We start from the raw sequence: 23,101 nt of genomic DNA, 5'->3' as shown, positions 1-23,101 counted from the left end.
TTTGACTGATGTGTTAACTACCATCACTCTGAAATTACACTGTTTTTTTACAGAATCAGATGACACAGAATCCAACCTTCCATGCTATCCAACATTCCTAACAAGAAGACATTTGTCCTTTGATGTAACATTTCCAGTATTTCAAACTGACTGAACTCTTTGAAATTTAAGTAAGCTATTGTAAGTATAAGGTAAGTTTGTTTTTTGTTTTTCTTTTTTGCAGGGATTGGGCTTTTTTTAATAATTTTTTAAATTTTTTCAGTGTTCCAAGATTCATTGTTTATGCATCACACCCAGTGCTCCATGCAATCCATGCCCTCTTTAATGCCCACCACCAGGCCTGCCCATCCCTCCACACCCCTCCCTTCTAAAATCCTCAGTTTGTTTCTCATAGTCCAGTCTCTCATGCTTCATCTCCCCCTCTGATTTACCCCAATTCACTTTTCCTTTCCTTCTAATGTCCTCCATGTTATTCCCTATGCTCCACAAGTAAGTGAAACCATATGATAATTGGCTTTCTCTGCTTGACTTATTTCATTCAGCATAATCTCCTCCAGTCCCATCCATGTTGATACAAAAGTTGGTATTCATCCTTTCTGATGGAGGCATAAGGGATGAAAGGCCTCAATGTGAAGCAGAAATCTATCAAAACCCTAGAGGAGAACAGGCAGTAGTAACCTCTTTGACATCAGACAGAGAAACTTCAAGACACGTCTCCAAAGGCAAAGGAAACAAAAGCGAAAATGAACTTTCGGGACTTCATCAAGATCAATAGCACAGCAAAGGAACAGATAACAAAACAAAGAGGCAGATATTCGCAAATGACACTACAGACAAACGGCTGATATCCAAGATCTATAAAGAACTCCTCAAACTCAACACCCAAAAAAACAGATAATCATGTCAGAAAATGGGCAGAAGACATGAAGAGACTCTTCTCCAAAGAAGACATACAAATGGCTAACAGACACATGAAAAAATGAACATTTTTTCTCATTAGGGAGATTCAAATCAAAACCACATTGAGATACCACCTTATACCAGTTAGAATGGCCAAAATTATCAGAACAGGAAACAATGCGTGTTGGAGAGGATATAGAGAAAAGGGATCCCTCTTACACTGTTGGTGGCAATGCAAGTTGGTGCAGCCACTTTGGAAAACAGTGTGGAGATTCCTTAAGAAATTAAAAACAGAGTTACCCTATGACCCTGCAATTGCACCACTGGGTATCTACCCCAAAGATCCAGAGGTAATAAAAAGAAGGACCATCTGTACCCCAATGTTCATAGCAGCAATGGCCACAAACGCTAAATTGTGGAAAGAGCCAAGATGCCTTTCAACAATATGGTCCATATATACAATGGATTAATGTTTGTTTTTAAGTGTCCCATAAGGGTACTGCTTTTCACCTTTCTCTCTTCACTACACTGGAGAGAAAATTATAGTCACTGAGTGGTAGAAGGCTTACTCGCCATATTATAACCCTGAAGTGGACCAGGAGATCATAAATCACCATAAAATCTCAACCAAACTCCTTTCTCTAAAGCAATATGCTTTGCAAACCTCACTGAACCTTTGAATTACCAGGAGAACTTATTAAAAACGCATATTCCCAAGTCTTTCTTAAAAGATTCTGCTAAGTTTGTAACTAGGCCCAGGAATCTGCATTTTAACTCACCCCTTCCCCAAATATTCCTGACTACACTAGGAGAAAACATTGAGCTAGAGGTACTTGATTTCTAGATTATCTACAGTTAATAGGAGCAATTAGGGACCAATATAGATCCCCAGGAAAGCCCTCTTCTGTCCTAACCCACTGCTTTAGAACGCTAGTGGTCCCCACAGCCACATGTACTTCCTAGAGGGGTGGGAGAAAAAAATTTGGACATTGTTTCCTAGAGACACAGAGAAGAACCCAGTGAACAGAGAGCAGGCAGGAGGGGCAAGATTTCCTGTAGCAGATGTCTCAAATATTGAGGAATCATAGGGTGTGTGAAAGGTATCATACAGTTCTAGACTGTGCTACCACAAAATGGGAGATCCTTCCAAGGCTCAGACTATCTATACTATTCAACGGTTAGCAACCATTACTATGTAGAGGAAAAGAAAGTCTGCTACAGAAGGTTCTCTTCCAAATTTAATTCCTTCCAAGCTGCACATCACTTCAAACAGATTATTCCTTAATTCAAGACCATGTCTGCAAAATAATCAAGTCAATGCCCACAACATAGTTAAGTCAACTTGGTACCAGCCTCAACCATGTGTGTTCTCTTTGTCCTTTCTCCCTGTCTCTCTCTCCCACTCTTCTCATTAAATAAATGTTGGCCATCCAAATGCAATCAAACCTCTTGATCAAACCCTGTGTTGAAAAGATAAATTCATCTTTGTAAATGTGTGCCATTTAAGGGCTTTCATTTTTATTTTGAATTTTTGATGGTTTGATATAAAAGACCATACAAATCCATGAAAGTAGATTGAGTTAGAGTTTACTGTTGTACAAAAGGATCTTTGGATGACTCTGTATGATCCATGTATGCATGTATAGTTAAGAAGGCAAGTCAGCTCTGAACCAGTGTCCTGCCTCTGTGTCAAGGAGGAACTTCACCCCACAAGAACCCTTCAACAAGTGAGGGTAAAAATCTGATCACACAAAATTGGGATTGCTACTGCAATAGGACCATCCCAATTAGGTCCACTTTTCCTCGCTGAGTATGCAAATGTAGAAGAGGATCATTCATTAAGGCCAATGTAAAGAATGGATTCTGATTTCTATATTCCACAGCTCTTATTCCATATTTCTATGGAATGTTTCCTGACTCCCATAATCACTAAACCCTTACCCCATTCCTCTTGCCTGAATATTGCAACACATCCTTCCGATCTTGGCTTAACATCTACTTTCTTCAGATAGGTGTGTCCAATCCCCTCACTCTAGGTGAGTACTTTCTTTCTCCCCACGGAATTTTTAATTATGATTTTTTTATTACCAACCATGTAGTTATCATTACGTTCAAAGATTTCTCTCTCTACCAACTCCTGCTGGTCAGTATGCTCAACCAGGATGGCTTCGTGGATTGCTATATTACAAGTATCTAGCAAGTGTCTTTCATGCATTAGATTCTTAATAAATCATTTATTTAGTCCATCTGGTAGAATTCATTCATTCATTGTGAATGCATTAGATTCTTAATAAATGATTTATTAAGAATCTAATGCATTCACAATGAATGAATGAATTCTACCAGATGGACTTCACAACAGAATATATAACTTTTAGAGTAAGTAATTTAAGGCTTTACCTAGTACTGGCGCTATAACAAATATACATTTGTATATTTATATAAATATAAATTTATGCACGGGCCCATGTGTAGTTTTTTAATTATTGTAGGCACTTAAGTACAAAAAATATATGGCATAGATACATTCAGGTTCTTTGCATATATGAACTAAACTTTTAACTAAATAACTATGAGAATAAGGTGAAATGATCAAAATGGTGGTTCTCTGATTTTTTTTGTACATCCATCTTAAGTTGCTTCAGGGTAATCAAAATTGGTATATGCCTATAGCATAGCAAATATTTCAAAACTAAGATCTTACCCATGGCTTTATCCAACATCATTCCTAAGAAGAGATTTGTTCAATATGTATTCAAGAAATGTATCTACTTAAATACTACACCTAAATTTAGATTTTGAATCAATAAGAATGAAGTTTCAGCATTTCTATATTAAAAGTTGGCCCATGGATATATTCTCAAGAAATTGTGATTATTGTCATTTTAATTTTGCATAATGCTATGTACATAGTGTTATTATATTTCATTATGTAAATGTTAGCCATTACTGAGATAATCTGGAAAATTATATCCACAACACAAGAAATCTTTGCATGAGTTATTCCCTTCACAGAAGCCCACAGGCCCTTATTTCCTCAGAAGTTTTATTCAGATGGCCCTTAGAAATGCCTAAAAAAAATTAAAACTGTGTTTGAACAGTAAGGTGAAGATTCTCAGACTTTAAAAAGCCAGAACAATAGGGGTATCTGAATGACCCAGTCAGTGAAGCATGTGACTCTTGAACTTGGGATTGTGAATTCAAGTCCTGTGTTGGCTATAGAGATAACTGAGAAATAAAATCTTAAAAAAAAAGTCAAAGCAGTTTGAAACTTAATCATAGATACACACACACACACACACTTACATCCCTCACACCCACCCATTCCTGAATGGACTGAAGTGACCCAAAAGCAAGTCAACATCTAGGAAGAGGTGCTGGAGATCCTATGGCATAGTATTTTCAAACTGTAGTCTTGAAATCAATTTGGTATGCTCCCACAGGCATTTTCTTAGAAATGGAATAGAGTGCAGTGGGACGGAATGGTTAATCAGTGTGGGAGGATAGCAAATCTTTCCTAACTTGGGAACTTTAGCATCATGGGAAATCTTAGAATGGGAGCTATATGTGTATATGTGCAGATGTATTTGGAAATGATAAACCCATGGATAAAGACCTTATACATTTGGAGCTCAGGCATGCTGCAGCGCAGACTAACCATAGCTGAGGATAACCTAGAGAAAAAGGCTTCCTGTCCCTGCCCTTACGATGGGAACCAATAGTGAGAGCACTGTGTTCCTTGATCACTACAGTGGTCACCCAAGGGACAGGAATGACATCTGAATGCTAGACACCCTTTTGGGATCATTCGCCATAAGGCCAGAGTAAAAACCACTGACTCCTTCAGAGAAGAGGTAACTCCCCATAAGGTTGCTGAACTTCTCATAAGGCAGGAATCCCAAGGGGGAGTAAGAGATTCTTACCATACATAGGATGGAATGCTGAAATCATTTAATTTGAATATTCAAAGAAATGGTACCTCATTTTATACCCCAAGGAAAGTGGGCCATATTATTTATATAAGTATTTCAGGTATTTTAAGTTGTATTGGCCCACAGACAAAATTGACTTCTGTAAGTATGACTTATGAATCTCATACATATATACACCATACATACAATATGCTATCCTGTAAAGGAGAATGATAATTTCACTAGTGTTAAAAATCTGAGTTCCTGTAGTTTTGATTTCATACTGTATGATTCCTGGGCATTTGAGTGTGCTTTAAAAAAAAAAAAAAAAAGAAAGAAAGAAGGAAGCTTTACTCTGTCAAGAATATCCCCATGTCACTTTTAATTTGGCAGTTTTTAATACACCCAGAGAAAATGATCTTAGTAGAAGGGAAGGTATAAGCTTGTACAATGCAGAAGCAGGCAACAAGAAAGTCTTCACGGACCCTGGGTGGCTCTGTCAGTTAAGTGTCTGCCTTCAGCTCAGGTCCTGATACCAGGGTCCTGGGATCAAGTCTGGCATCGTGCTCCCTGCTCAGCAGAGAGTTTCCTTCTCTTTCTGCCTCTGCCCCTCCCCCTGATCGCGTGTGCGTGCTCTCTCTCAAAAAAAAGAAAAGAAAAGAAAAAAAAGTCTTCAGATGACCTTGAAAGAGAAAGAGAAAACCCTAGACTGCCACAGAGACTCTGTCTCCAAAGTGTCTTCAGATGTCATAAGACCTACTCTTCTATGGACAGCGTTCTGGGTCCCATGGCAAGACTCTCCTGGACAGAGCAAGGTCTTCCTTCTCCTATTCAATTTACATAAAACCTACAGAACATAAATACACACATACACACGAGCACATGCACACAGGAACACTATCCACATGTTTCTCTTTAAGCACAAACTTAATTGCAGGCATCAGCAAGGCAATAATTTTTTAAAAGACCCACAATTATCATATAATTAGGTATATGGGAGGAAAAGACATTGTTTTTATTGCTATATCACACAATCAATATTAGGTTGAACCACATGATTCTACCAATATTTGACTGTTTGAGTTACAAAAATGACAAGTTAGCTCAGTTCAACCTAATACTGATTTTTTTAAATTGCAATTCTTACCATGTACAGAACCTGTAAGAACAATTTATTTGATGTACAACCTTTACAAAGTGACAGACAAAACGACAGTGCTACAGAGTGAAACCCTTATGATAATTTCACAAAAGACAGAGAAAGAATAATGTAGAAGGATATTTTGCAGGGGTGCAATATAAACAAGCAAGAACATAGAAAGTCAAATCAATACATCATCACCGAATACATACAATTCACAACACATCTGGTCCTTGTCCTCAAGCATATTCAATTTAGTTAAGAAGATATAGTACATGAGAAAAAATTACATCTAAGATTTATGTAATTTTCACTTGGGACAGATAAACCAGCACAAAGAACACCAAACTGGAAACTTTTTAGAATTTAAATAGTGTACGGAGTCAGCGCCCGGCTAGCCCAGTCGGTAGAGCATGAGACTATTAAATAGTGTAGGGTGCCTGGGTGGCACAGTGGATTAAACAGCTGACTCTTGGTTTTGGTTCAGTTCATGATCTCAGGGTCATGAGATATAGCCCCAAGTCCAGCTCTGCACTCAGCATGGAGTCTGCTTAAGACTCTCTCTCGTTCAAGGATGAATACCCAACATTTTGTATCAACATGGACAGGACTGGAAGAGACTATGCTGAGTGAAATAAGTCAAGCAGAGAGAGGCAATTATCATATGGTTTCACTTATTTGTGGAGCATAACAAATAACATGGAGGACATAGGGAGATGGAGAGGAGAAGGGAGTTGAGGGAAACTGGAAGAGGAGATGAACCATGAGAGACTGTGGACTCTGAAAAACAACCTGAGAGTTCTGAAGGGGCGGGGGATTGGAGGTTGGGGGAGCCAGGTGGTGGGTATTATGGAGGGCACGGATTGCATGGAGCACTGGGTGTTGTGCATAAACAATGAATTCTGTTTTGCTGAAAAGAAATTTAAAAAAATAATTTTTAAAAAGTTTTTAAAAATAAAATTGAAAAAAAAGATTCTCTCTCATTCTCCCTCTAACCACCAACCCCCCACACACATACTCTCTCTAAAATAAATAAAAATTCTTTTTAAAAAAGTTAAAAAGCATAACTCTTATTAAACAAAACATGAGGAAAGAAACAAAAACAATGTTTAAAGAGATTCATATTATAATATACCAACAGTTTCTTTGCTCACAAGAGTCATGTTAAAAAAACATTTAAATGTTTAAAAATGTTTCAAGTTCTCCACCAATTTAAATATTGCACAGAAGTCAAGGATGGCTAAGACCAAATAAATGGCACTAGATTTTACAGAAGGACAGAAATATAAATCTCAGAGGGATTAAATATTTAGTAAAAAGGTTTAAAGATAAATAAACAGTGTTTATTTCCATCTCCTCCCAAAACCCAACTAAAATGATAGTAAAGGAATAAAGAAGGAATGAGCATACAATAACAAAACACAGGGGAGGCATCTTTAGTGGATCAGAGCATTAATACATTTTAAGGAAGCAGAAACAAGGATGGAAAAATGGAAACAACTCAGGAAAACAGCAAAAGGTTAAAAAAATCATAAAATAAAAAAGTGCCTGTACAGAGCAACCAATAAAAAAGCACCCAATTCTCAGCACACAGTCACACACACACACATAGTCTAGCTCAGGCCCTAATGCAGCTAAGTACTTCACAGGTGAGTACCTCACAACAGTGAGGAAAGAGGACTATCTGAAAGCCTGGGAATACAGGATAAGCCATCAAGTCACTTCCTCGACCCCACCATTGGCAAGGAAAGACACAGGATAACAGCTATATAGAAGCCTTGAAAGAATCTCATCCCAGATTATAGCAAAAGGGCAGAAGCCCAAAAGGGGATATACAGAGGGGTCCTTCACTTGAAGAAAACAGAACAATTACATTATCTTATATATTGACAATTTGATAATAATAGTGATGGACATTGAAAGATCTGATGAGGTAAGAACAAATAATTCTAAATAATTCACAGAAAAGTAAGCAAATAAAGAAAAGCAATTATTAACTCCAGGGAAAACAAAAAGCTGAATGAAAAACTTACTCCTCAGATAAGACTTCATAAAAATTTGAAACTTCAGTTTATCCAATGGCACCATTAAAGGAAAAAGGCAAACCACTTTCTGAAAGAAAATACCTGCAAAATGTCTTTTTGACAAGATTCGTATCCTGAATATTTAAGAAAGTTCCTCAAACCAATAAAGAAGCTGAGCAAAAGAGAGACAAACAACTACTGGAACACGAGGAGAGGATTCGAGAGATAAGTGACACCATAAGACGACACAACATTAGAATAATTGGGATTCCAGAAGAAGAAGAAAGAGAGAGGGGAGCAGAAGGTATATTGGAGACAATTATTGGAGAGAATTTCCCTAATATGGCAAAGGGAACAAACATCAAAATCCAGGAAATGCTAAGAACGCCCCTCAAAATCAATAAAAATAGGTCCACACCTCGTCACCTGATAGTAAAATTAACAAGTCTTAGCGACAAAGAGAAAATCCTGAAAGCAGCCCGGGAAAAGAAGTCTGTAACATACAAGGGTAAAAACATTAGATTGGCAGCGGACCTATCCACAGAGACCTGGCAGGCCAGAAAGAACTGGCATGATATATTCAGAGCACTAAACGAGAAAAACATGCAGCCAAGAATACTATATCCGGCTAGGCTATCATTGAAAATAGAAGGAGAGATAAAGAGCTTCCAGGACAAACAAAAGCTGAAAGAATTTGCAAACACCAAACCAGCTCTACAGGAAATATTGAAAGGGGTCCTCTAAGCAAAGAGAGACCCTAAAAGTAGTAGATCAGAAAGAAACAGAAACAATATACAGTAACAATCACCTTACAGGCAATACAATGGCACTAAATTCATATCTCTCAATAGTTACCCTGAATGTTAATGGGCTAAATGCCCCAATCAAAAGACACAGGGTATCAGAATGGATAAAAAAACAAAACCCATCAATATGCTGCCTACAAGAAACTCATTTTAGACCCGAAGACACCTCCAGATTTAAAGTGAGGGGGTGGAAAACAATGTACCATGCTAATGGACATCAGAAGAAAGCTGGGGTGGCAATCCTTATATCAGATCAATTAGATTTTAAGCCAAAGACTATAATAAGAGATGAGGAAGGACACTATATCATACTCAAAGGGTCTGTCCAACAAGAAGATCTAACAATCTTAAATATCTATGCCCCTAACATGGGAGCAGCCAACTATATAAACCAATTAATAACAAAATCAAAGAAATACATCGACAGTAATACAATAATAGCAGGGGACTTTAACACTCCCCTCACTGAAATGGACAGATCATCTAAGCAAAAGATCAACAAGGAAATAAAGGCCTTAAATGACACACTGGACCAGATGGACATCACAGATATATTCAGAACATTCCATCCCAAAGCAACAGAATATACATTCTTCTCTAGTGCACATGGAACATTCTCCAGAATAGACCACATCCTGGGTCATAAATCAGGTCTCAATCGGTACCAAAAGATCGAGATCATTCCCTGCATATTTTCAGACCACAATGCTCTGAAGCTCGAACTCAATCACAAGAGGAAATTTGGAAAGAACGCAAATACATGGAGACTAAACAGCATCCTTCTAAAAAATGAATGGGTCAACCAGGAAATTAAAGAAGAATTGAAAAAATTCATGGAAACAAATGATAATGAAAACACAACAGTTCAAAATCTGTGGGACACAACAAAGGCAGTCCTGAGAGGAAAATATATAGCAGTGCAAGCCTTTCTCAAGAAACAAGAAAGGTCTCAAATACACAACCTAACCCTACACCTAAAGGAGCTGGAGAGAGAACAACAAAGAAAGCCTAAACCCAGCAGGAGAAGAGAAATCATAAAGATCAGAGCAGAAATCAATGAAAGAGAAACTAAAAAAACAATAGAACAAATCAACAAAACTAGGAGCTGGTTCTTTGAAAGAATTAATAAAATTGATAAGCCCCTGGCCAGACTTATCAAAAAGAAAAGAGAAAGGACGCAAATAAATAAAATCATGAATGAAAGAGGAGAGATCACAACCAACACCAAAGAAATACAAACAATTATAAGAACATACTACGAGCAACTCTATGGCAACAAATTTGACAACCTGGAAGAAATGGATATATTTCTAGAGATGTATAAACTACCACAACTGAACCAGGAAGAAATAGATAACCTGAACAGACCCATAACCAGTAAGGAGATTGAAACAGTCATCAAAAATCTCCAAACAAACAAAAGTCCAGGACCAGACGGCTTCCCAGGGGAATTCTACCAAACATTTAAAGAAGAATTAATTCCTATTCTCCTGAAACTGTTCCAAAAAATAGAAATGGAAGGAAAACTTCCAAACTCATTCTATGAGGCCAGCATCACCTTGATCCCAAAACCAGACAAGGATCCCACCAAAAAAGAGAATTACAGACCCATATCCTTGATGAACACAGATGCGAAAATTCTCACCAAAATACTGGCCAATAGGATCCAACAGTACATTAAAAGGATTATTCACCACGACCAAGTGGGATTTATTCCAGGGCTGCAAGGTTGGTTCAACATCCGCAAATCCATCAATGTGATACAATACATTAATAAAAGAAAGAGTAAGAACCATATGATACTCTCAATAGATGCTGAAAAAGCGTTTGACAAAGTGCAGCATCCCTTCCTGATTAAAACTCTTCAAAGTGTAGGGATAGAAGGCACATACCTCAATGTTATCAAAGCCATCTATGAAAAACCCACCGCAAATATCATTCTCAATGGAGAAAAACTGAAAGCTTTTCCGCTAAGGTCAGGAACACGGCAGGGATGTCCGTTATCACCACTGCTGTTCAATATAGTACTAGAAGTCCTAGCCTCAGCAATCAGACAACAAAAAGAAATTAAAGGCATCCAAATCGGCAAAGAAGAAGTCAAACTATCACTCTTTGCAGATGATATGATACTATATGTGGAAAACCCAAAAGGCTCCACTCCAAAACTGCTAGAACTTATACAGGAATTCAGTAAAGTGTCAGGATATAAAGTCAATGCACAGAAATCAGTCGCATTTCTTTACACTAACAACAAGACAGAAGAAAGAGAAATTGAGGAGTCAGTCCCATTTACAATCGTACCCAAAACCATAAGATACCTAGGAATAAATCTAACCAAAGAGGCAAAGAATCTATACTCAGCAAACTATAAAGTACTCATGAAAGAAATTGAGGAAGACACAAAGAAATGGAAAAATATTCCATGCTCATGGATTGGAAGAACAAATATTGTGAAAATGTCTATTCTACCTAAAGCAATCTACACATTTAATGAATCCCTATCAAAATCCCATCCATTTTTTTTAAAGAAATAGAACAAATAATCCTAAAATTTATATGGAACCAGAAAAGACCTCGAATAGCCAAAGGAATATTGAAAAAGAAAGCCAAAGTCGGTGGCATCACAATTCCAGACTTCAAGCTCTATTACAAAGCTGTCATCATCAAGACAGTATGGTACTGGCACAAAAACAGACATATAGACCAATGGAACAGAATAGAGAGCCCAGAAATAGACCCTCAACTCTATGGTCAACTAATCTTCGACAAAGCAGGAAAGAATATCCAATGGAAAAAAGACAGCCTCTTCAACAAATGGTGCTGGGAAAATTGGACAGCCACATGCAGAAAAATGAAATTGGACTATTTCCTTACACCACACACAAAAATAGACTCAAAGTGGATGAAGGACCTCAATGTGCGAAAGGAATCTATCAAAATCCTTGAGGACAATGCAGGCAGCAACCTCTTTGACCTCAACCGCAGCAACTTCTTCCTAGGAACATCGCCAAAGGCAACAGAAGCAAGGGCAAAAATGAACTATTGGGATTTCATCAAGATCAAAAGCTTTTGCACAGCAAAGGAAACAGTTAACAAAACCAAAAGACAACTGACAGAATGGGAGAAGATATTTGCAAACGACATATCAGATAAAGGGCTCGTATCCAAAATCTATAAAGAGCTTATCAAACTCAATACCCAAAGAACAAATAATCCAGTCAAGAAATGGGCAGAGGACATGAACAGACATTTCTGCAAGGAAGACATCCAGATGGCCAACAGACACATGAAAAAATGCTCCACATCACTCGGCATCAGGGAAATACAAATCAAAACCACAATGAGATACCACCTCACACCAGTCAGAATGGCTAAAATTAACAAGTCAAGAAATGACAGATGCTGGCGAGGATGCGGAGAGAGGGGAACCCTCCTACACTGTTGGTGGGAATGCAAGCTGGTGCAACCACTCTGGAAAACAGTGTGGAGGTTCCTCAAAAAACTGAAAATAGAGCTACCCTATGACCCAGCAATTGCACTCCTGGGTATATATCCTAAAGATACAAACGTGGTGCTCCGAAGGGGCACGTGCACCCGAATGTTTATAGCAGCAATGTCCACAATAGCCAAACTGTGGAAAGCGCCTAGATGTCCATCAACAGATGAATGGATAAAGAAGATGTGGTATATATACACAATGGAATACTATGCAGCCATCAAAAGACATGAAATCTTGCCATTTGCGACGACGTGGATGGAACTAGAGGGTATCATGCTTAGCGAAATAAGTCAATCGGAGAAATATAACTATCATATGATCTCTTTGATATGAGGAAGTGGAGATGCAAGGTGGGGGGGTTTGGGGGGAGGTAGGAAAAGAAAAAATGAAAAGATGGGATTGGGAGGGAGACAAACCATAAAAGACTCTATCTCAAGAAACAGACTGAGGGTTGCGGGGGGGAAGGGGGATGGGAGAGGGTGGTGGGGAAATGGACATTGGGGAGGGTATGGGCTATGATGAGTGCTGTGAAATGTGTAAACCAGACGATTCACAGACCTGTACCCCTGGGGATAAAAATACATTATATGTTTATTAAAATAAAAAATTAAAAAAAAAAAATTTTTTTTCTGCAAAAAAAAAAAAAAAAAAAAAAAAAAAAAAAGAAAGTTCCTCAAACCAATAATAAAATGACAAGAAACCCAAATAAAACACATGGGTGAAAAGCCTTAGCAGAGTTCACAAAAGAAGATATCAAAGTTACCAATAAGTACATGGAAAGATGCTTATTTGGGAAATGACAATAAAGGAATTTAATTAAAGGAATTTTAAAGACCAAAAAAAAAAAAAAAAAAAAAACAAGAGATCTGGTATGATAGAAATGTTCTATAAGTTGTGCTGGGTGATAACCATGCAGATATACAGACACATAAAAATTCACAAAGTGGAATACTTAAGATCTGTATAACTTATTCAATAAAAATTACACTTCAATTTTTAAAAAAATATAATCCTCAGCAATCAATGGTTTTTGCCATAATATATGACGAGAGAATGCAGAAGTAAAGAGATGAATGTAAGACAACTAAATCTTTACCTATCTTCACCAAATATGAAAAAATATATCAAGAAGTAGTTATATAAGCATATCTTATAGAGACGTTGTGGTTAGTAATAGCTTCCTCTGAGGAAACAAGACTGGAGGTTGAGGACGGGGGAAGGGGACCTGCTATTTTTCAAAATAAACCCTTTGCATTACACTGTTTTATTATATTTGATTTTTAAACTGTATACATTAATTTGGTAGGAAAATTTTTCCACAAATGTTAAATTATAAATTATATGATTATTTATATAAACATGGGACAGACAAGGCCTTTTTTTTTTTTTAAGATTTTATTTATTTATTTGAGAGAGAATGAGTGAGAGAGAGCATGAGAGAGGAGAAGGTCAGAGGGAGAAGCAGACTCCCCAAGGAGCTGGGAGCCCGATGCGGGACTCGATCCTGGAAGTCCGGGATCATGACCTGAGCCGAAGGCAGTCGCTCAACCAACTGAGCCACCCAGGTGCCCCCAGACAAGGCCTTTTAAGTATCCCTCAGTGGATACTTGGTTTTAAGATTTTATTTATTTATCTGAGAGAGAGAGCAGGGTCGGGGGGAGCGGCACAGGGAGAGGAGAGGGGGACAGACTCCCCGCTGAGTGTGGTGCTGCAGTGGGGCTCAACCCCACTGCCCTGAGAGCATGACCTGAGCCACAGTCAGAGGCTTGACTGAGCTACCCAGGCACCCCTCAACAGATACTATTTTGTCAGGGCAGCATTCATTCCCCCTCTGGGTTTTGACTTTCCTTCCTTCACCAGCAGTCCATTTGGTTCAGGGGGAAGTTCTCCATCCCGGCTTCAACAGCACTTTGCGACTCGGGCCCAATCCAACCCATGGTCCTGGTCCTTGGCCAGAGGGATTTTTTCCTCCCAGAGAGAAGCACAAGGCCCCATTTAGGCCAATGAGAACTATACTGAGTTCTCTGTAAATGCTGAAGGAAAAGCACGCTCTTACCCCCAAGACAGAAAAACTGGCCCAAGAATGAGGCTGACAGAATGAAGAGTGGAGATGAAGGCATGTGAGCCCCAATGTCTGTGGCTGAACCCCAGGTTCCAACAGGTTTGAGGTTTGTCTACCCCAGCCTTTTTCATTAATTATAAGAGGAAGAATCACATAATGGGAAACACTGGAATCCTTGGGTTCAAACATCACCCTTGCTACTTACTGTGTGATCTAGAGCATGTTACCTAACCCCTTCATCTTTAAAATGGGGTAGTAATAGTACCTACCTCAAAAAACAAATGAGTTGGTATATAGAATACACATACGCATACATTTATATATATACACACAGTATAAGAGCATTTGTAGTTTAATACAAATATCTATTTCTATGTTAAAAATCTCATTTAAAATTATACGTGCAAAAGCTGTATTTTTAATTTTAGTAATTATAGTCCCCTTTTTACTTAAATCAGCTTGAATTGAGTTTTCTGATATTTACAAGTGGCAGGGCCCTGATTAACTCCACACCCAAGAGAGAAGCCATACAAAACCAATTGATAGGGGCACCCAGGTGGCTCAGATGGTTAAACGTCTGCCTTCGGCTCAGGTCACGATCCCAGGACCCTGGCATGGAGCCCCAGGTCAGGCTCCCAGCTCAGCAGGGAAACTGCTTCTCCCTCTGCCTCTGCCACTCTCTCCTGTTCATGCTCTCTCTCTCTAATGATTAAAATCTTTAAAAAAAGCAATTGATAGATTTAAGCAAATATACATGAAACATAAACATAATATAGACATAAACTATGGCAGAAAAAAATCATCAAAAAATTAAAAATAGAAAAGAAACCGTATTTGTAACCTTTAGAATAGGTTTCACCCTTACACAGAATAGGGTGGAGATGCTACACAAAATGGGCAAAAATATAAACACACAATTCACAAATGGAAAAAAAATAGGAATATAAAAATGTTTGGTTTTTAATAAACAAATGAAATAAATAGGAACTCATTTTTTTCCAATGACATAGCTAAAGACCATTATGAATTTTATTACCCAGTGTTGGCAAGTGTCTCATGGACCCCTGGTGAGAATATTAATAGATACAACCATTCTGAAAAGCAATCTAGCTATAATAAAAATAAACATACCTTTGGCATTATACTTCTAGGAATTTATCTAAGGAAATACTTCGGAGTAGATGCAAACATTTTCCCTACTATGTACAACCATTTTCCTTACAAGTTTTCCCACGAATTTGTATTTATATATACAGAAACATGGGAAACTGAATGTCCAAAAAATGGGAGATTCATTAAAATCCATGCATTCCAATACTGTTCAGTCATTTAAAATGTCGACAGAAAATATGTACATACTCAAGAATGTTCAAAATTATTATGAAATTAACAGGTTAAAAAACTAAAGGTATGAGCCTGTTTTTGTTGTATAAATACAGATATGTACATATGGGAAAAGATCCACTAGAATACCCATCAAATGAATAGTGAGATATCTGGGTAGTAGAATTACGATAGTTCTGATTTGTTACTAGTTTTTTCCTTGCTTATATATTGTTCACTCTTCTGCACTGAACCTTCACAGACCTTCAATAAGAACAAAATGTATTTTAAATTCATAAAAAAAAAACGTAAGACCGCCTCCTGAGAGTAGCTTCAGTCATGCATTTGGAGCTAAAAATGCATGCAGCTGTTAGGTGTAGCACAGATGATGAGAAAGTCATGGGAGTAACTCTCCTTTGAGAAAATTTGGTTGTAAAAATGAGCCAAGGTCTCCAGAACACATGAGGCATACAGATATTGCAGTGGAACATCTGTGCATCGGAGAAGAGGAACCGTCCAAAAATGTAAGAGGAAAGAATCACTGCAGATGTCTAATGCCTGCGACAGCAACTTACTGTGTTTTCCACCCTCCAGTAGCTTCTGTTTGGGCTTGGCTGGGCGACCTCACCTGAATTCCCACATTCCCTTTTCCTTGTGCTGCACGGGCTCAGAAAAGGGGCGGAAGGTACCCACCGGTACAACCCATATTCTCAGCCTTTCGGTGTCTTTACCCCTAAACTTGGTACAGCTGGCACTCTTCATCAGCAAGTTTCCCCAGGGAAGAAAATAGGATTCTTTTTTTTTTTTTTTAGATTTTATTTATTTATTTGACAGACAGAGATCACAAGTAGGCAGAGAGGCAGGCAGAGAGAGAGGAGGAAGCAGGCTCCCTGCTGAGCGGAGAGCCCGATGTGGGGCTCGATCCCAGGACCCTGGGATCATGACCCGAGTCTAAGGCAGAGGCTTTAACCCACTGAGCCACCCAGGCGCCCCAGAAAATAGGATTCTTGAAGCCCGATGCAGGTAATTCTCCCTTAGACCGCCACTCCCATGGAAAAGCAACCACCATCCTCAACTGCAATCATAATACACACCTGACCTTAATAATGACAAAGTGAGTTTTCAACAATTCAGAGTTTTCAATAGTTCAGAGCTTGAATGCTCTGTAAGACAGATTACATTTTCATTCATTTTGGGCATATTAACAGCTGGTGACCTAGATTAAGAAATAATTTAATATGTGAAAAGGCAGAGTATTATCACTAAATTCCTTCACAGGTGGAAGGAAAGTAGATACAATGAAAAGCTTCAGACCAAAGAATCAAGTAATTACCTGGAAGGGGAGAGTGGGGAGGAATACCTATGAATGGGTAAAACAATCTATGGAAAAATGATGACAAAACCTGGCTGGGATGCCGAAGGACCCAGGCTACTTTCTGAACAAGTAAGCAGGAACTGGAAGAGGGCAAGAAACCTTGCTAATTCAGCTACTGAAGGAGTGCAGAGGAGGCTCACGTTAGTTCAGGATGAGCTTGGGTAGATATTAAAAGAAATACAATCCTCTTACTGCACTGAGAGTGTGCATGTGTGGAGGGAGGGACTAGAGGCAGTCACAGAGCCTCTGGGCCTGGGGATTGGCAAAGGATCAGTGCCCCCTTCTGCTCAGTTCCTCGACATCTGTGGCAACTGGGGAGCAGCCTGAATCAGGGTCTGAAAAGGGAAATTCACTGTTATTTTGAGCACCGCGGCAAATCTGACTTCCAGTAAAAGAGGAAAACACTAGACACCCAGAATCCCAGAGACGGACACTACTGCCACATGAAAGAGAACACCGTTCAGCTGATAACAAACCATGGGGCTCAAAGAGCGGTGTTCATTTTCAAGTACAATGCTTAAGCTACCGTGTGAATGTCCTTTCGCTGGAGACACAAATGAAGACCTCAGTGCTGGCAAGGTCTTGATGACAAGCGCCCAATGTCTGGTACAAGACCTCAACTGCTCAGGGCTGTGCTTGGTGTAAACCTGGGATTCATTTGTGCCCAGCTCTGGGAGAAAAAAATAAATTACTGAGGGGTCAATCTGCCGGGGAGCTTGTAACATACTAGGAAACCCAACCTGTACGTGCAATACGGATCTTTTTTTTAAAAAATGCAATAAAACGCCTTCCTTTGTGCACAAATGTGCAGAAAAGAACTGTAAGGTTTGGGTCATATTTATTTTTGACCTTCCAGAGGACACTGGCGTCAAAGGGGGCACACACTGAGACCCAAAGAAAGAGAACAGAAAATGGAAAGAAGTGTGTATCTAGATCTCTATTTTGAACTCCTGGATTCACTCGACAGCACCGTATTAAAGCCACTGGTTTTCCGTGATGAGCCCTTTCGATCCATACAGGTTCTGAGAGTAGCTTCTGCGCTAGCTACCGCAGTCGTTTCAGCAGCACTCGGGTCCCCAGGAAACCCCCCGCAGGGAGGACCGCTGCCGCAATCTCCCCGACCCGCGGGCCAGCCGGGAGCGAGGCGGCCGCGGGCAGGGAGATGCGCTGGGCTCGGGGGCAGGCAGCCGGGGAGTCGCCGCACCTGCCACCGCTCGCGCCCGCGGCCGCGGCCGCCCGGGAGAGCCGCGGGCGGTGAGGGGGACGAGCGTGCGGGGAGACTCGCACCGACCGCGCGCCCCGACGCTCCCGCCTCCCCGCCCGTGGCCGCCTCGCCGCAGTAGCGGAGGCGCCGCGCAGGGCGTCCCCGCGCCCCCGGCCCCGGCCCCGGCCGGGCCTCCAGCGCTGCCCCAGCCCGCTCGGCCCTCGCCGCCGCTCCCCCGCCACCTGCCCCGCCGCCCGCCCTGACCTTTTCCTGCGCGCGGTTGAGTCGCTTCTGCACGTTCTTGGCGAAGATGCCCGTCTTGATGTCGGCCATGGCTGCGGGTCCAGGAGGCGGCGAGGAGCGGAGCGGAGCGGGCGGCGGGCCGGCGGCGGCGAGGACTAGCGGGAGAGGAGGAGGAGGAGGAGCGGGAGGGGCGGCGAGGAGCAGCGGCGGAGCGCCAGGAGGGGTGAGGGAGGGGCTCAACGCCGGGACCGGCTTAAAGCGACAGAGCGGAGGCGGGGCTCGCGGGGCCTGGAGGCGGTACCCGGCCGAGGAGCGAGAAAAGGAGAGGGAAGGAGCCCGAAGTCAAAATGCCCACTGTAGTGGAAGGGAAGGTCGGGAGGAGAAAGAGGACGACGCCAAGCAGCCGTTCCAAGGCCCTGAGGCAGCTCTGGGGTTCTTTCAAGACGGAGTTTGTGCTGGGGGAGACTGAGAGGGGCCCCATTCTTTCCGAGTGGGGGGGAGGCGTGAGGGAGGGGGGCGGGAAGGGGAAAGCCAGGGTTGGAGGTGCTCTGGCTGGAGGGTGGATGGGCTCGTCCAGAGGGTGCAGCCTTCCCCATCTGCGTGTTCCTGAAAGCTGAGCCCCGCCCCTGCCCTCAGGAGGCTCACAGACCAACGGAGGAAAGCGGGCTGGGAAACCGAGTCAGTTCAGGGGTTAGAGCTACAGTAGAGAGGGAAACCAGTGCGCGCACTTGTTCAAACGTTAAGACGAGATTTGGGGTCCCAGGCAGGGAGGTTGCATGTTGAGAAGGGTCAGTCCCTTTAAGCAAGGGGTTGTGCTTTGGTGATCTGTGTAATTCCTGCCTGGAGCCTGTACCCTGGCACGGAGACTTACTTCCCCAGAAGTGTTTCCTGTCAGAAACAGGTCCTTTACCGCCTCACTTGAACATTGCAAGACCCAGGTCTCTTAACCTGTTGCTTCTTGCAAACAAGGATTCACCGTCCTCGGTCCTTTGATCAGAAGTAAAGAATAATAGGGATACCTTTGCCGTATACCTCACCCAGAGCTCTTGAGGACGCTGACCAATGGCAAAACTACCCATATTCAGTCCTCTCTGAGAGTATGAACCTGTAAGGCAGGTGGCCCAGCAAGCAGGTCAGAGATCAATCAGGCACCTGCATCCTGTGAGTCCAAATGAGCATCCCACTGCACCTGTGAAGCAGACTGTTCCATGTGTCGCCCCCCCCACCATGAACGTCCCCTTGACACTCCTTGCGAAGTCCCCTCACCTTGATACTAGGGTGGCACCGTGACTGGCTTTTGCCAGTAAGATACAGTGGAAGGACACTGGGCCAGTTGCAGCCTAAGCCTTGAGAAGGCAGGAAGGCGTGGCACTCTGAGGGAACCCTGTGCCACCGAGGACAATGCTCAGCAACCCTGATATGAAAAGCCCCTTGGAGAGGCCATGGGGTAGTGGGGAAACCCCAGCAGACTCACTACCTCAATGCAGCCCTGCAAACAGTCATCAGTAAGATGACCAGAAGAATCACCCAGCTGATCCCTTCACAGCACAGAATGGTGAGTAAACAAAATGAGAGTGGTTTCAAGCCACTCACTTTTGCAGCGGTGTATTACTGAAAGACCCAGTCTATTCACTTGACTCTTACTTCCTTACGATGACTGTTTGTCCCAGTTTGCCTGGGATAAGCCAGAAAGTCCTGGGTAAACCTGGATGAGTCAGTCACCCTACTTCCAACATCCCAATTAAACAGGAGTTTACTTCAGAGGGAAGTAAAGAGAATATTCCTCTCTTGGCCAACATTCCATAGAAAAGACTGCCCAGAAGCCAGGAATTGAATCAATTTTCTAAAACAGTGGCCTTCAGAACTTCAGCTGTGCCCTGAGATCTTGCCATGAGGATACAAACCGCAGAATGCTGGAATACACCAGAATGTTCTGAAGCATATCTGTCCATGGTCACTTTTGTACTATGAGCCCCAAAGCCTCCCCTGCAACCATGCTGGGCCTGGTCATATCTTCCCTTGCAGACATCACTCCCCTCTTTCTATCAAGCAAGGGACAGAGTTCCAAGCAGTAGGTTTACTTTTCCTCTGCTTACTTAGGGCCCAAGCCATGACTTCCCACTGCACTGGCCTTTGTCCCTCTTTGCCGGTATTCCCCCACCAATTTTTGGCACACAGCAAATGTCTTGAACTAAAATTGCAAATGGCGAGCTTTTCTCATCATTCAGATGCCCAAATCTAGGTCTGTAATGTGGGTGGAACTAGGAAGCTTGTCATTTCTTGATAATTCGATTTGGAATACATGCTGAGCATGTTACAAAGTTGTTATGCGCCAACTTATCAAATCATTTCCCTCCAGCTGAGAGGTAAAATGGTATCCATTTTCAGGTTGCCACCTGGGTCATTCTAGCCAGCCTGGAAAACTGAGGAAGTACGTTAGCTGCTACTTAGTAGGTGCTTTGTAAATATTTGTTGAAAAGAAATGCATGAGCATCCATTCTTAGCTATTTATTCTCCTGTTTCTGCAATAATGCTGCTGGAGTGAGTGTAAAGGGGACCCCAACAACAATGATTTTTAAGTATTGTTATACCATAGAGTAGAGGCTTTTTTCATACCCAAATATGAAATCTTATGCAGGACCCAAATATAATAATCAGGTAGGTCCCTCTCTGGTCATGAAGGGTAGGGGGTACCCAGAGTCCCCCATTAGGCTAGACTTTATTCCCTGCATCGGTCTCTAAGGAAGATCTTCAGCTCTGCGGACCTCCCTGCACTCAGCAGAAGTCCGTCCACAGGACAAGTGATCTCAGAGGCACCTTCCGCCTCCAGAGTTGTAGGACCCCTACTTTTGTGTGCATTTCCTTCATCCCCAACACGACTGGGCCCACACGCCAACATTCCTTGCTTGCTTGTTTATGTTTCTTCCTCCTAGTTCCCACCCATTTTTCTCCCCAGTCAAGGAAAAAGGCGGTTCATGCCATTCTATGTAGAATCCACCATGAATTAGGAATAACCTCAATTTTTTTCCCATGTTGAGGTCAGGCTTAGGTGTCAAGTTATATTTAACATTCATTCAGGTAAGTTTCACAGAAAGTATCATGTCTCCAACTCCAAGTCTTCATTGAAGCCAGGCAGAATTCCTGAATTATTTTTAGCTTCCAGTTTACCTGCTTTCCTCCTAAATTGCACTTCAGATTGGTTGACAAGTCAAAAATGAATTATGATAGATTTTGATCATTTGGAATAGGCCCAGAATTATTAGTGTTATCACAGAACTCATTTTCCATATTTTTTAATGGCACAGAGATTTATCCTTGCCTATCTTGTAAGTCCAATTAGACCCTTAAGGAAGGAGACTTTTAAACCCATTTTTAAATGTGTCTTGCTCTTTGCAAGCATTTATAAGAGTTGTGATACATGCCTACATATTCTAATTAACCACAAAATCTTTGTGTTCCTATATCTAATGAAGGAGGCATTTCCTTTAAACATTTAGTGGAGCCTAACTGGAATTTTGGCCCCAACCAAATCAGGAGTAGTTGTTATACTTCAAAGACTCAGAAGCAATTTTATTTTCTCTCACAAATGTTAAGCTAGCAGTGAAAGGAGGATGTCCTGTAAAATGATACATATTTTGACCAATTATCTTGTACATTTCAAATGAAAACATTCAAATGTGGATTCATAGTCAACTCCTCAAATTGGCCCAATTATTTACATTTTAGTGCCACATACATTTTTACTAAATTTTGCTTCTTCTATTCCTAATATAACCAGGTCTAAAAATAGCAACCTCCTCACTACATTAATAATGCATCACTAATGCATCCCAAAATACTAAATAGGAGGGAAGAGCTTTGTTTTTCATAGAGTCATTGGCCACTAAGGAAAACAATGACATTGTATTAAATTACCTAATAACTGTAACGTGTTTTGACACCGTGTTTGACGCTTTTTTGCCAAGTAGATGCAAAACAATTCCCATATCCCAAACAAATGGCTAGAACATCACTTAATAGCTTACAAGCCAATAGAGAGGTCAGAGAGCAAAACAAAATGGAAATTCTAATTAGCTGCAACTCTTTCTGAAGAAAGGGACAAATTCCTGCAAATATTTTAAGCTATTTTCTATCCACAAATAAGCTATAAAAATTCCATGTGCAATGTGGGTATGAGCACATTGGTCTGGGTGACCGAGAGCACCCTCCTAATAACTTCAAGAACTAGATTATTTTATCACGAATTTTTCAGCTTGGACAACCTCAGCTTTGTAGCTGTGATGCACTTCAAAACCTCTTAACAAATACTTCGTTTTATCCTGTATTGGCAGAGAACTTTTTGCTTCAAGGAACTTAGTTTTGGTTAAATTTGCCTGTATTTTTTATTTTAGAATATAACTATCCAGGTGTGCCTGCCTTTGTGTGGCTGCCCCGCCATCCTTACCCGGTTCTCTGCTATACTCCTGTCTCCAAGGTGGCTCCTAGAGCTGGGGCCACCATCACAGTAGAGGTCCTACCTTGGATCATAATTGTTCTTGGATCTCCACATTGTCCACAGTGTCTCTCCACTGTAAGACTGCACTTCAGCCCAAGCCTTTGCCTAAGGAGTCCAA

At 41.2% G+C, this 23,101-nt stretch overlaps 1 protein-coding gene across 1 annotated transcript in view; it reads right to left on the bottom strand.

The window, feature by feature from the left end:
* The window catches only part of AMPH (amphiphysin), a gene marked incomplete at its 5' end in the record, with an annotated part of 245,667 nt that extends 227,089 nt beyond the window's left edge, over window positions 1–18,578 (bottom strand). The window contains one exon of the mRNA XM_080818126.1: window positions 18,510–18,578. Within this exon, the coding sequence (XP_080674252.1) occupies window positions 18,510–18,578 (69 nt within the window). The remainder of the gene's footprint in view (window positions 1–18,509) is intronic.
* Window positions 18,579–23,101: the final 4,523 nt, after the last annotated feature.

The sequence above is a fragment of the Martes martes genome (assembly GCF_963455335.1).
Source record: "Martes martes genome assembly, chromosome: 11".
Classification (NCBI taxonomy): domain Eukaryota; kingdom Metazoa; phylum Chordata; class Mammalia; order Carnivora; family Mustelidae; genus Martes; species Martes martes.
The sequence above is the reverse complement of the archived record's forward strand: the minus strand, read 5'-3'. Positions and strand labels throughout refer to the sequence as shown.